Source organism: the organism of the source record quoted next, unplaced genomic scaffold (assembly GCF_019419815.1).
Source record: "Pyrus x bretschneideri cultivar Hongxiangsu unplaced genomic scaffold, Pyrus_bretschneideri_v1 Contig25, whole genome shotgun sequence".
Lineage (NCBI taxonomy): Eukaryota > Viridiplantae > Streptophyta > Magnoliopsida > Rosales > Rosaceae > Pyrus > Pyrus x bretschneideri.
Genome location: NW_025999557.1, coordinates 3,098,516 through 3,114,356, shown reverse-complemented (window position 1 = coordinate 3,114,356; position 15,841 = coordinate 3,098,516). Strand labels below are relative to the sequence as shown.

At 35.8% G+C, this 15,841-nt stretch overlaps 1 protein-coding gene across 1 annotated transcript; it reads right to left on the bottom strand.

Annotated features, from left to right (window-relative positions):
* Positions 1-3,969: 3,969 nt before the first annotated feature.
* On the bottom strand, positions 3,970-15,841 carry LOC103965379 (protein SRG1-like). Its single transcript, XM_009378433.3, has 4 exons — positions 15,482-15,841; positions 6,002-6,249; positions 5,039-5,363; positions 3,970-4,380 (listed from the first exon to the last, which is right to left on the bottom strand). Exons 1-4 carry the CDS (start codon positions 15,764-15,766, stop codon positions 4,135-4,137), a joined length of 1,104 nt encoding a protein of 367 aa, XP_009376708.2. The 5' UTR covers positions 15,767-15,841; the 3' UTR covers positions 3,970-4,134.

Sequence of the window (15,841 nt, the reverse complement as noted above, 5' to 3'; positions counted from 1 at the left end):
TGAGTCTATTATGCGACATTTTTATGACACGAAATCTAGCCAGCAACAATTGAAATTTGTTTGTATTGATAAATTATGGAAGACACTACTATATAAAAGGATTAGGTTGTTGACATATTTTTGAACATTGCACTCTTTTAAATAAGTTCACCCATCCCCCCAACAATTTCTGACTTTGCCACTACACACACGTGCCGGCACCTATAGAGTGGAATTGTCGGGAATTTCTTGACTCATAGAACAATAGAAGGGAGATGGGGTGAGCAGTGGCTGGATAGGAGACGTGTTGGCCAAATGACGAGGATGATGAAAGGGACCTGTACAAGAATTTTGGAGTAGATAACTGAAGTAACGTGGAGCATGTGTTCAAATGTGGAATAACTTGCTCTTGTCCATTAAAACAGTCGAGGTTCCACTCCAAAATCAAAAGGAACTAGCTTGATTAGAGAAAGATATATATAACTGAACACGAACATGAGAGAGAGAGAGAGAGAGAGAGAGAGAGAGAGAGAGAATGTAAAAAGATCTTATATGTCCAAAACATCCTTTGCTTACACCATAGGCACTAGGCAAAGCTATGGAAGAAAATTGAGGGAAATTGGCCTTGAAATTGGGAAATTCACACCGGGAAGGGGTGCGACAAGGTTCCTTGTCGGCAATCCGTCGTTTTTGAAATTAACTCCAGCCACCATCACCACTAATGGACTCCTCATGAACCCAGGAACATGTCCTAAGCCTTGGTTGGGTGGCGGAGCACTAGAGGTGGTGGATCGAGGCCACTAAATTTCTAGGGTTCCGACTGGTTTCCAGGCAAATTGGAGTTTCTCCGGCCAAATTGGACTTAGCCACAGGTATAAAGTTTGTTTTACACTTCGAGATCTTCATTTCAGTAAATTTTGAGAATTTTTAGAAATAGTTGAAATTTTCTGGCAGGTTCGGGCGACCAACCGCCATCCAAGGTGATGCGTGGCCAGAGGGCCGTCAATGCTATTTTTAGGCTAAATTTGATGTCCTGAATTTAGTTTTGATATTCATATGACGTAGGTTGATCATTTGAACCTAAATTCACTACAATACCTTACTTGATCAATTTGTGAATCGATGATCCGAATGTTAGATCATCACCAAATTTTGAGACCTTATCGTACATAATATCTGAGGACCTTAGGAACTTACAGATTGGGAATCCGACGTACGAATCTTCCCAAATTGGATTTGCAAGTTTGTAAAGTAAAACGTTGACCGCCACTTGATTTCGTGATTGGCGGAGATCCGACCATTGGATTTGAATGAAATTGTAGTATGTTATTCTAGAAGCGTAAGGTGAACTACGAATGGCTTGATCCCTTCGTTTAGGATACGTAGGCAATCTAACCAGGATGTTAGATGCATCCATAAATTTAAAAAAATGATTATTTTTTAGTGTGGTTAGTTAGAATTATAATTAACCATTATTTTATTGTGGCCTACCTGTGTATTTGGCTTCCAAATTAGAAATTTTGGGTTGTTACACATAGAGTGGGGGTCCCAGGTAATTAAATTACCTAGCCTTTTGACTTAAGATTCATTAAAAGTTTTTTTTTTTTACATCTTCATAAATGAGAAAATTACACCACAAATCAGATATATACATATATATATATATATATATATTAATTGTATGTATCTTTGTGCAGCACAATATAATTTCTACTGATGGCAAAAATTGTCGTGTATATGAAGAGACTTTTCACTATGCCCGAAACATGAGGTAGAATACCATATATCATTATACAATTGAAGGGACATTCGAAAAAACACTTCCCACCAATTGTATAATAACGTGTGGTGTTCCGCCCATATTCTGGGTAGATTGGATAATCTCTCCTAAATTAGAGACTATGATTGGTATAGAATTTTTTTAAAGAGCTCCTAAAATAACTTTTTAGTCTTTTTAGTTACAATTTAACTAAAAAAATAAAGATCACAGTTGGATATGTTTTTGTAAATTTAATTATGGCTGACCTGTTATATATGTAGCTAAATTTAGCACCCCTAATATTGTTCTATCAAACAAAAAGAAAAGATATACAGGATAATGAAGAAAGATGAAATTGAACACAAACCCTCAATTAAGGGATAATTGATCTTTGATCACTTAAGTTGCACGCTGCTAATTCATTATTACAAAAGTACCCAGTAGTGTCATTTAAAAAAAAAAAAAAAAGACAAGAAAAACTCTTTTATGTCGAATATTAGCCAAAATCCGACAGAAATTCATGTAATGGTGGATAAAAGAACCGACAGTATTGTTTGCGTCACGAAAAGGCTATTGTTGTCAGTTACTTCCCTTAAACTGTTGGATAAATAGATACTATTGTCGTCCATAATTACCACTAAATCAATTAATAATTAAAAAAATAAAAATATGTTTTAATAAAATAAAAAATAAAGTTCAAAGAGAATAGCATTTACACAGATTTATAAAAACGCACCGGACATGATCCAAAACGATTCAAAGTTTACAGGGATTCAACAACTAGCTATTTATTTCTTCAATCTTTGTTTTATTTACTCTTTGTTTCTCTAAAAGGCATCGACCCACTTTCGCAATGGCCGAGCAGCTTTGCTGCTGTCTGGAGGTATCTGGCTAGCCTTCATCTTTGCTCCTTCTTTCACCATTGTAACTTACTAAGTTTGTTAGCAGTAGTCTAGCGACAAGAAAAATACTTAAAGAGACTTTTAGAGAAAATGCACTAAAAGAAACTCCATGAGTTCACCATTAGGATAAATTAAGAAACCCCAAATTTTCTTTTAGAGAAAGTGCATTAAAAGAAATTCAAGATTCCAGTAACGCAATAACATAATCAAAATTCAAAACACAAACTCGATTTAATACAAATAAGTTAAAACTCACCACTTCTAGGATACTCAAGTTGCTCCTCGAATTGTTCATCCATGGACAGTGAAGGAGAAGTGTAGTAGGGAAGGGGAAGAGGAGTGCAATGGGGAAGGGGAAAAGGGAATGGGAGTGCAGCAGGGAAGGGGAAGGGGAGTGCAGTAGGGAAAGGGAATGAGAAGGGGGTGCAGCGGGCAAGGGGAAGGGAAAGGGAAGGGAAGTGCAAAGGCGCAGGAAGAGTGAAGGAGAAAGAGATGCACGAGGGTTTTGAAATAGGGTATTTTCATATTCCTGTCAGATAAAAGCGCCAGTAATTGTAAATAACGTCAGCAAAACTGACACCAACTCTGAAAAAATGAAAAACCTACTTCAATCAGTATCTGACACAAACTGCAATGTTGTCGGTTAAAACCGACACCATTATATGCCAATTCCCCAATTCCTAATTCCGTCGGTTACAACTAACACCGCCAATTCCTCGTGCAAAAAAAGCAAGAAGTTTGAAAATTAAAACATATCTTTTCGGCTGAAAGCGCCATAAATTATTTCTGTTGGATAACAATGCATTAGTGTCGGTTATAGCCAACACTTTTAGTTTATGTTGATTATAAGTGACATAAATGGTTTGTCATCCAACATCATGTAAAAAGACTGTCGAAAATTTCTTATCTGACAATATATTGTATAAAATCGCCACCAGCCTTTGATACATTAAGCCAATTTTGTAGTAGTGACTAAAGGGACAACTGCTTGATAGTAAAGCAAACGGATTGCAAAACATACAAATATTATAAAGATTTATGGAAATAATATGAACATTATTGGAAGAAATTTGGAGATACACGCTTTTGATACACATTTTGATACTTGTTTTTGTGAGACTCACTCCATAATGTGAGTTAGCGATCCACATTTTTTAACCACATTAGTGTACCATCTAATGTGGTAAGTGATGTGTACATACCACGCCAGTCAATTAATTTATCTCATTGGATGTTGGTTGTATGCATCATCGCCACATATGATGATACATCAATATGGTACAAAAATATAGTCTCACTAACATTATTACTAGTTTGTCTCATTATAACAACCAGAAAATGGCATCCATGCTTATTATTAGATGATAATTTCTGCCAATTAAGACATCATTTGGTGGCATATTAATTTTACAACATACACCTTTTTATTCTCTTCAGAAATTAACATAAACCTTTTTATTCTCTTTAGATAGATCTCTCTACTGCTTAACATCATTACTTAATCCTCAATTCGTCAAGACAAGACTTCCCATGAAGCTTACGTTCAAAAAATATTTTGAAATATTCTTCAACTCCCAGCCTTTTATATGTTGCTGGGGTTTGCTCAGTAATCAAGCTAGAGGCCGGGCCGATTTCACCATCAACTCTGGGGTTGTAAAATGTGGCGATTGAGAGCCTTTCTTTTTCAGAGTTCACAGTTGCACGATGTTCAATGCTACGATACGTCCCATTTGTTATAATCTGCCATGCATACATGCATATATTTAAACACTAAAAGTAAAAAGGTGGCAGTAGCTGCAATAGGTATAAATTATTAAGGATCAAGATTTTGTTTGAAATAATTGTTCAACACATCTCTCACAAAATATAGGACACACTCACGCAGTAAAACGTTATTGAAGATTAAGTTATGAGCGAAAGATTTACATGCTTAACAATATGGTCAGTAAACATGATATGGATAACATTACACTTTTTTTTGTTTTCCGGTAATAAAAAGTTTAGAGCGAGAGGAGGCTACCCAATTCCAGGTTTAGGGCATACCGGCTACATGCCTCTTTGAGGGCTTACAGAGCGGATTTTAGCCCTTTTTTTTTGTTTTTACAAGTTGCTCACTAAGATGGACTGGCAGCAGGGAGACTCTAACTTAAGCATTGGTTTAGCAAAGAGAACGATCCTTATCAACTCAACTAACTTTCGTTCGCAACACTACACTCTTTATATAATATTTTCCTACGGTGTAAACTAAATTGAAATATGAACTATATATAAATTTAAAAAAGAATTGATCACCTGACGGTCAATGGTATGACAATGACAGTTGGATAACATTTTCATCTATTTATGTATCGAGCAAGATAATATTCAAATGGTTAAAGTTACCCGTGAAAATCATTACCTCTAGAACGTCTCCAATATTCACAATAAAGGCATCCGGTAGTGGCTTCACAGGAACCCAAATCCCATCCTTCTTCACTTGAAGGCCATCCATTTCATTGACTTGAAGGAGGATGGTGAGAGCTCCACCATCAGAGTGAGGCGTCAGACCGAGGACTTTCCCCGGCTGAGGACACGGAGGGTAATAGTTCACCCTCACCGCTTGCAATCCACCTTCGAATATGTTGGTCACTTCCTTGGCTTCCATCTGCAAAGCTTTTTCCATTTGTGATAGGATAGCCATGGCTAGGTTTTTCAGTTCCGATGAGTAAGTTTCTAAAGTCTCTCTGCATTAAAAAAATATAGGTGAATTATTTGTACATCTATCTTATCATTCTAAAATGTGCCTAAATATATTACAATATATGCAAAATAATTTACCTACAAAATAAAGCAGTGTTATTTGATTCAACATTAATTTACTTACTATTTGTACATATATCTTATAATAATAAAATGTGCCCAGTATATGTAGAATGAATAATGCAAAATGAATTACTTAATTACATAATTGAAAGAATTGTTATTTGCTTAAAAAATAATTTACCTATAATTATAAAATTATAAATTAATTATTTGACAATACATAGCTCAATATATGTAACAATACATACAAAATAATTTACATATAAAAACAAATTATTTGCTCATTACCAATTTTGTAGAGGTAAACTAATTGGTATAATATTTTCGTACGTATATGTAGCACTATAAATAATTTATATATAATTAAGGTAATAATATGTGTAATAATTATTTGCTCGTTATAATTAAGGTTAGCAGTAACATTTGTTGACATTATTTGCTCATTATATGTAGCACTATATATCAGCAATGAGGTCACTTTTTTTTTCTTTTACTAAATAACATTACTCTTCAATATATTCATGCATTCACATTCATATTGCACAAAATCGCAGAGGACCTGAAAGGAGAAGGGAGCTTTGGGAGTAGGTGAGGCTTCCTCAATTGGACAGGAAGGGTGGTCAAGAAGAAAATGTCAGACCAATCGAGTTTTTGGTCTTCAGAAACTACAAATGCTTGTCCAAAACCTTCAATGTCTCCTGGCTGTTGCGAGAACTTTTTTTTCTCTTCCATGGGTAGGTTGAAGAACTCTTGAGTTTCTGTCTTCATTTTCTCCAACACGGAAGAGCTCACACCATGGTTTACCATCTGTAAAAATATATAGAGTGAATACTATGACCAAAAACCTACGAAATAGCAAATTATAAAAAATTCAGTATGCAAGCAAGGTGAAAAAGCATAGGTTAGGAAAGTAGACAAGTTCACCAAGGAAAAGAACAACAAAAAACTTGATATATTTTGTAGCAACCTATTAACCAAATTTTTGTTGTGGCAACCTAATTTATAGCTTAATCCCTAGGCTTCCGTAAACTTTCTTCTCAATAGCAGAGCATGTGGTCTCACATATGAAGTTCAACGGCCACATGTACTTTACATCATCCAATTTGTGTTGTCCATGTGTTGGCTTGAAAATTGCTACACGTGAGTGGCAGTGTTGAGAGTATGAATCTCAAATACGGGAGAGAAGAAACTTTGCATGTGCTTATAAGTAGTTGGATTACACCCTATGTTGCCACTTGATTTTATTGTAAAACCTCAACTTTTTTCTTGTCAGCCCATTAAATTAATACCAAAATATGGTTTTATCCACAAAAACGGTCCTTAAATAATCAAAAGGGTGAAGCCATGAATTTCCAAAAGGGTGGGCTGACTATTTTTTTTTCAAACGATATTATCTACACTAAGGGAGTGGGCTAAGCCTCACAATGGGCTAGCAATAATGTGGTTCAAATTTATCATTAGCGAAAATTAAACCTAAGACCTCTTACTTATAAGTAAAGATAAATATCAATAGACCGTAGTACTACGGCTGGTGGGCTGGCCATTTTTAAGTTTAACTCACTTGATTTCAACCAACGACAAATTAATCAAGGGAAAGTTTAATAATAGAAGTGGGACTACTAATTAAGCTTAATTTGAGGTGAATCCGTGACACTATTTTTTAACACCATATTTTTTTACGCAAGATTTGACACAAATTTTAAACAATTAGATTATCCCACTATCAATGGTTAAGATTTAGTCTGATAGCTAATTAATTATTATTAATTTCCCTTCATAAGAAATTATTATTACTTTTTTTAACTTATATACAAAATAACAGTTAAATGCACAGTAATGATTCAAGCCTCGTATGTTGCGGATTTCAAAGGTTAATCAAGTAAGAAAACTCTTAATGGCTCTCCATCTCCAGTTTTTGTTCACCATTCCAGGCCAAGGAAGAGCATGCTCTCCCCCACGCAGGCAACCCTTCATATTGAATGTAGGAGTTTGAGACCCTCTTGTCCCACATTGGTCAATAGTAACTTTTTACTAGCCTTTATATAGGCTTGTTCCTTCATTTTAGTAATTAGAACTTGGACCATTTGGAAATGGATTGAAGGCTTGTGCCTTATGGTTGTGTAGATTAGGCTTGAATATAATATACTCTAAATACAATTAATATTAATTAATCAAGACAAGGGCCTTGGGCCCTGGGGCCTTGGGCCCTGGGGCCTTGGAATTTAAAATTAATCAGATTCATTAATTTTAATTTTCGGATTAAGTTTTTTAATTAATTTATTAATTAAAAAACGTTTTGATCAAAAGACACAGCTATTAGAAAGAGTTATAATTTTTGATTAAAAGATACAGCTATTAGAAAGAGTTGTGTACTTTCAAATACACTGAATAGGTATTTGAAAGGATGTGAAACAACCTATATATTTGCAATCACAGTATCCAAGTGATAATTATCTTTTCTTCCTCCTTATCTTCTGTACAAAATTTTCAGAGAGTAAACACACAAAGCAATTCGCTAGAGTTCTATAATCCAGTGTGGGTTGTAGAATTAGTTAATTGTATCTTGGTCGAGCAGACGTTGTAGAACCACAAGCACAAGAGTGGGACGAAAATATTGTTCGAAGGACATATATAGCTTTTACGCTAGCCTCTACTTTCTATGATTAAGTTAGTATCATTGATATTTTTATATTAGTTTATGTATTTATTGTATAATTTCATTCTACACATCAAGTATATTTGGTAAATAAAATATTAGAATTTCAAGTTCTGTTTATTTCTATTATTTTTGTTTATTTCTAAATTGTTCTCCAACATTGAATTTTCAGAGTTGTTCGTTTCTTTTCCTTTATCACATTGTGAAAGAACCTAAATTTGATTTGATTTTAAAAAATTGATTATCTTCCTAATCCAATATATTCATTTCTTCTTTAGTTTTAATCTGGGTAATTTTGAGATTAATCGGGTTCCTCTTTTTCGACTTTAGTATCAAGAAACAAAATTGTACTATCTCCGCCAACGCTATTTCTTCCCCTTCCTTGTTATTTATCTCTTGAATTCAGAATATGACTTGCATAACAATTAATATATGACATCGGTTAGCAGAAGCAAAAAATTACCTCAAGTGAGGATGGATAGAGAAGAGAGATGGAAGTTTTTTTTTTTTGGTCAGACTGTATGAAGTATGAACTTCAAGTTAGAGTTAACTTTCAACAAGTTAGAGTTAACTTTCAATAAGGAAATCACAGAACATGAGAGATTGTTGGTAAAAGACCAAGAGAAAAGGAAAAAAAAAAAATGGAATTTAATGGATTTGGGGAGAGAATCAGAGTCATAATTAATTAATTAAAAAAGGTTCCATATATTTTTTTTCCAATGTATGTTTTTATTTTTTTTTAAAAATCAAGGTTAAAATCTCAATTATTGATAGTGGGATAATTTAAGTTTAAAACCCGGTCAAATTTTGTGCCACGAGTCCGTGTCTTTAATTATATGATGACCCCTTTATGTATTAATCTTCACATCGCCAACGAAGACTAGATGAAGATACTAGACTGAGAGCGCGTTTACGTAAGGATGAGGGTGTTGGGAATAAAAACGAAATTAAATTCCGATTACAAATTGTTTCGTGTTGTAAAATTGACGATGTGTGTGCAGTGGAATAAATAAAACAAGACACAAAATTTACGAGGTTCCTCTACAGTCAGTGTGACTGGAGTACGTCCTCGGGCAGCAGTGATGCTTTCATTATAATTTGAAATAATAGGAGTACAAAGAAAACTCTATGTATTCTCTTCTCTCCTCTTCCTCTCTTTCTTTTTCTGCTCTTTCTTCAAAGCATACGGAGTGCTCTATTTATAGAGCAACTCCAAGCACACATCTTTGACAATATAATCTTTTCCCAAGTCAAGATTGATTTTATGGGCATTGAAAATCCACCCAATGTCTGCAGTTTCTATGTGGGCATTCAATACCCACTAGACTTTTCAACACTCCCCCTTGGATGCCCACATATCATCAACATGAGTTGCCTCGTTAAGATCTTGATCTATTTTTGGATGCTCCCCCTTGATGAGTATCTCCCCCTGATTTCAAATTATTTAGGCTGATCATTGATCCTGCTGCTTTAGTCTTTTAGCGGTGATAGTTGCCGAATGAGGTGTTTCACTTGTTGTTAACTTTCCACAGGCTTGTTCTTGAACTGGGTTGGAGGGCCTTCGGCTAGACTTTCTCCAAATGTCTGAATTTACCTATTTCATCTGGAGCTGAATTTGATTCAAGGGTGGTGGACACTTGATCTTGAATCGGACTTGTGATTTCTTCAAAGGCCGTTTACACTTGATCTTGAATGAAATTGGATCATAAGGAGCTTCATGTGACAAGTGATCTTAGACTTTGTCGGGGATGAACTGACATGTGTTTGTTGTGGTTGTCTCCACATGCTTCAATGTATCATTTTCACTTGCCTTACTTGCTCCCCTTGCAGAAGTGGTATTTTCCTTATGCAGGTTTGGCATCTTCTCTTGTAGTATTTGTCTTCTGAGACAGGAGTGGAATGCAAACCTTGTATTTGAATGGACCATCACTTCTTGGTGGCAGCGCAAGTTTGAGTGGAGGTTCCGACATATTGCTTTCTCTGTCCTTGTCTTGGCAGGTAAGAACAAGGACAAAGGAAAGGACAGGGAGATTACATGATATGAGATACTCTTGCTCTCGTCCCTGATGATATGAGATACTCTTACTCTGGTGTGACTTGTTTGTAGAGGTATTCTCAGAGAGGAAGAAAACTGAGTATTTCGAGATGCTTTGTGAAAGATGCATTCTCGGAGATGAGGAAGAGTTAGATATTTTTCAGTTCTGCCTTGCCATGGAGGACAGAGGTTGACATATATATTGATTTTCCAATAGCAGGTAGTAGTGTTGTGCCTTTACTCTTGTCAGCAACTGTGGTGTAATTAGAACAGTAAGATTCACGCGTTTTCAACTTTATCAGAGATCTTTAACAAAGTTGCACGTGATATCCAAGAGCTGAGATTGTGTCTAAGAAATGTTGACAGACGTCATGCAGGGAAATCCAACTTTTGAAATTCGAAAATCGGTGTCTCTTCGATTTTTGAATAAGTGGTCCTGTTGCCCCTCATTTTATAGAGATATCAATTTTGTTCAGAAACACTCAGAAAATTGTTGCCTGCAGAAATTTCCCTTTCTTGCACTTCTGAGATTTTATCTGACTTCCTTCATCATTTCTAAAAATGGCTTGCCCATCTAACATTTGCTTAGATTTGAGTCTCAAGATTGATACAGACGAGCAGCGTCAGGATAACATATGGCGCCCGTCCTTCTCATCTTCTAATGGTCCTCTTACGGTTGAGGACTCTGTGATGTAGAATAACATAACTGCTACAGTGGTAGCCAGGAATCTTCTAACTCCAAAGGACAACAGAATCCTTTCAAACCGGTCTGATGAGGCGGCCGTTCAAGACTCATTGGCTTTCAGTGTTCAATGTGCGGGCTCTGTATCCAATATGGGCCAGCGCCTACTTGCTCGAACTCACCAAGTTGAATCATTAATGGCTGAGGTGGCAAGTCTTAAATAAGAGATTAGAGGGCTCAAGCATGAGAATAGAGTTTTACACATGCTTGCAAATAATTACTCTACGAGCATGAAAAGAAAGCTCGACCAGCTACTGGAATCCGAAGGTCGGACTCAAAATGACAATCGAGGGTTCGAGTCTTTATTCCAAAGACATCCATTGTCTTAGCTGTCTGGAGTTCCACCAAGTATTGAGACTCCAAATAATCAACTTCTGGTGTCTTCCCCTTCTGGGGTACTTCCGAGTACTGAGGTTTCACATGAGTAACCTTTGTGAAGGTTCCTTTCTGTTTGTTTGTTTTAACTCATGTGTATGTAATTTCTCGGAGATATTAATAGATAAGCTTTATTTCATTCAGTGTATTGTGTTAAATACAATAAAGCATATATTTCACTAAGATATGGTACTTCTGGACCAAATATCAATTTATCTTTACCCTCGCGAAGATAAATGATTATTCTTAGTGTCTAAATCATTTGAGTATTCTACTCATAATCTTCAATCCATATGATTCTATAATGTCATAAATATCGTGGATAAGATTCGTGTTGGCATATTGTTCGATTCTGCAGTTCGAGACAATATTTCTCTCAACACTTTATAATCTTTCTTGACTCTTCAGGAGTCCCAATTTAATATTATCAACTCTTGCAAGAGATTTTAGTATGTTGCAACAATACCATAATGGAAGTACTCACTAAGGCAATTTATACCATCCATTGGTATTGAGTACATATTTCATGCTTTACCTTTCCGGGGCTTTCTTCAAGCAATTTGAATCCTTCAGGGATTTTCTACACTTCATGACACATTTTCCTTTAGAATTTATACAGAGCAATTCGCTTCTATGTATATTTGAGGGATTTACTCATGGAGATATGATGTGGGCGACTCATAACCCTTCGTATATAATTCTCCATTCATATGAATTCCTTTACAACCTTGTGTCATATCATGTGAATGTATTTCACAGTATTACAAATGCCCATATGTAACCTTCTAGGTTCAACATCTTTTGGCTATTTGTATTGTATCCAAGTACATAGGTCTATTTTTCCACGTTCTTACAAAATTGTAATGGAATTGCCTTTCTCCATTTTGGCCCATAATTTCGTTGATGGAAAAAGAACGGGACTCAATATCACCACAGCTTATTGATGAATTTAATAGCTACTTGTAAAAACCAAAATTACTATTGGTTATCATCAATATGTGATCCCATATTCTCATGTACATGCGCATGCATAAAAACTTTTCATTTCTTTTGGAATATCCATTGCCTCTTCAAGGGCATTACACTATCTCTTCCAGGATAGTTATAATTTAGAGAATACGGATCATAACCTCCTTTTGAGCGTTATAGAGCTTGGATTTTAATCTCCACTTCGGGAGTTGAGTTATTGGAACCTATATATCTATCATGCTTCATGCATGAGATATCAATATTCCCATGTCCACAGATTAATCTTTTCGGGACAAGTATCCTTGCGGCAACTGTTATGCGTCTGGCATGTGACAGTTATGCAATAGTTCAGTAGTGCCATATTCTTCTTCTTTCGAAGGACTGAACCTTTTGAGTCTGAGGATCTGCCACGCTTCAGGCGTGTAATAGATAAATCATTTGCTGCCATATTATTTTGTCCAATAGGGACATTAATTCTTGTAGGCACATTTTCAGCAAGCATATGTGATTTCATCACTTTCGTTGTATCATTAAATGCATCTAGCATTTGATTTGCATATCGTTGCATCATTCAATTATTCTCACTTCGTTTTGTATATTGATTGCTTCATGAATCAAAATACGACAAATTCTCTTCGTTCTTCTGAAACAAAGTTATTTTCTTCCCCTAACGACGGAAAAATTGTCTTATCAAAATGACAGTCCGCAAACCACGCGGTAAATATATTCCCAGTCAAGGGTTTTAAATATTGAATGATAGATGATGTTCAACATCAATGCCTAATCCTCAATGATGCTTCATTTCAGTATGTTGTGGCAGTGTAATAGGCACATAGATAACACAACCAAAAACTCGTAAATGTATAATGTTTGGCTGGTTCCCAAACACGAGTTGTACTGAGAAGTATTGATGGTTGTCAACAGGTCTCAACCAAATCAATAATGCATCATGTAAAATGACATGTACCCATGTAAAAACGGGCAATTTTATTTTCGTGAGCAGAGCACGGGTAATCTATTTCATCCTTAATAAATGCTTCTGCTAAACCATTTTTGAGTATGGACATAAGGAACTTCTGGTCCTTATTTAATAGTTTTACAGACCGAGACTCTTATGGCTTTTATTGCAATTAAGTTGAGGCACTGTGGCACTTCAAACTTAAGATACTTATCAAGGAACTTTATGTCCTAATCTTGAGGATCAAGGGATTTCATGCCCTATCTTTTTATTTGATGGAACTTCAGGTCCAATCATTTTTATTTGATGAGGATCAAGAAACTGCAGGTTCTGATCTGATCAAGGAACTTCGGGTCCAGTATGTACTCATCGTAACAAAAAAGAAGTACAATAAATAAATTAAAGCAATAGGCGGTAATTCCAGCCATAATGAATAAATTGCATTTAAGTAAATAAAGCTTGTGACAAGGGCTTTAATTCAGCACCATTCACATAAATCAAAACTTAAAGCAATAGGCGGTAAAACCGTTCATGATAAATAAATTGCTTTAAAGGAAATAGAACTTGTGAAAGGGTTTTAAACCAACACAAATTCACATAAATAACAAGAAGTATCATACCTCCTTTTATTTATTATTTTTCTTTCTTTTGTCAGTACTTATTCAAACCTTACTTTTCTTATTTCTGTAGCATGGTGCTATGCACCAACAGAAACCTATTTATATCATTTTGACTAAATGGTGTCATGCACCATTCAAATCCTTTTTATATATATTTTTTTTCTTATGTTGCAGTCAACATCCCTTTTTTTCTTCTTCACATGTGCCTTGCCATTCCATCAATCCCCCTTTTCTATTATTTTTCTTCCTTTTGTGTCTCTGCCAGTCTCGAAACACAAGGCCAGCTGGGTAGTTATGGAGGTTGCCCAAATTCAATTCAATCCAAAAGGCTACTAGAGACTGGCGTTGTTCTTGCATGACCCAGGGAACATGTCATCGTTAAGCAAGAACTTCTTTACAGAGACATAGATGACAGTGGGGATGACGAAGGCACAAGAGAGGGAGGCCTGTGTGGATTCATTCTTGCCATCACCATCTCAAACAACCAAGTATTCATGGGAGTTCTCAAGATCCGTCGAAAACAACGTGATCTGGATTTCCAAGTCTGATGAGATTCTTCTGGATCTCTGGAAACCAGTTGTCAAGTACGAGTTTTCTCATCTCGTGACGACTTCAAGTCGTAAATTTCAATTCTCACCAGAATTCGGTGGGGCGCTTCTGGCGCAATGGGAGAGACGAAAAATGGACATACCTTTTATTCTGTGATATTTTAGATGACGGAGATGAGAGGTGGATAGTGCTTCATCGGATTTATGGCGTTGTGTTTTCCACTGACATGAGAGCTTTTCGTGCTGATAACGTGTTGTAAAATTGACGATGTGTGTGCAGTGGAATAAATAAAACAAGACACAAAATTTACGAGGTTCCTCTACAGTCAGTGTGACTGGAGTACGTCCTCGGGCAGCAGTGATGCTTTCATTATAATTTGGAATAATAGGAGTACAAAGAAAACTCTATGTATTCTCTTCTCGCCTCTTCCTCTCTTTCTTTTTCTGCTCTTTCTTCAAAGCATACGGAGTGCTCTATTTATAGAACAACTCCAAGCACACATCTTTGACAATATAATCTTTTCCCAAGTCAAGATTGATTTTATGGGCATTGAAAATCCACCCAATGTCTGCAGTTTCTATGTGGGCATTCAATACCCACTAGACTTTTCAACATTTCGATGTTTACTAAATACTGGGAATCAACAGTGTGGTGAATCCCACCTGAAATAAGGAATGCAATTTCTGAAATTGGAAGAGTCAGATTCCTTGGATGGATGAGGTATTTGAATTTCGGGAGGATGAGGGAATTGGAAATGCAGAAGATGATTTGGCTGAGGGTTTTTTAACTCCAGTTTAATCAAAAAAATAAAAATATATAAAGATAAAATAAAAAAGATAAGGGCATTTTAATGATCATATTAATTTATACTCTCATCCAAGTGAATTGGTAAATAACTCATATGAATTCAATTTATACTCCGATTTCATAACATGTAAGTAAACAACTTCAACAAGAATTTGATTTTGATTCCTCTTCATTCCAACACCTTATCCATTCATTTCCTCTTATTTTAATTACGGTTACGCAAACGAGACATAAATAATTATCGACAAATTCTTCGAACTCATGGGCGAAAAACAATCAGAACTATTTGATGAAAGATATAAGTGGAAAAGCTAGTTTACTTAATTACCTGGAAGAAACCCCACTCTTTGCAAGCAAAATGGAGCCTGGCTAGTTCAGCTTCAGAATCGGTTGATTCTTGGGAAAGCAATTTCTGCATGTCAATGGATGGTATTTGAGGAGCATGATGATCAGAATTGATGATCATCTCATGCTCTTGGTTACCATCTTGATCATGAGGCTGTAAGTATCTTGTTGGGATTGTGAGTATTGGCTTCTTTACGAATTCCTGAACACTAGGAACATGAAGAGAACCACCGTACAAGCTCTTCCCGGCAGATGCCTTTTTATCCATACTTAGCTTTTTCGTACGCTGTGAGCAATGGGTGTTTTAGATGGGTTCTGGTAATGGTTATGCTAATGATGTAGA

Excerpts from the sequence above, each read along its gene's own strand:
- LOC103965379 (XM_009378433.3), bottom strand. The coding sequence starts at position 15,766 with ATGGATAAAAAGGCATCTGCCGGGAAGAGCTTGTACGGTGGTTCTCTT. Across the intron at positions 6,250-15,481 it reads AAGAGTGGGGTTTCTTCCAG|ATGGTAAACCATGGTGTGAG; the intron begins GTAATTAAGTAA and ends ATATTTTTACAG. Across the intron at positions 4,381-5,038 it reads ATATTGGAGACGTTCTAGAG|ATTATAACAAATGGGACGTA; the intron begins GTAATGATTTTC and ends TATGCATGGCAG.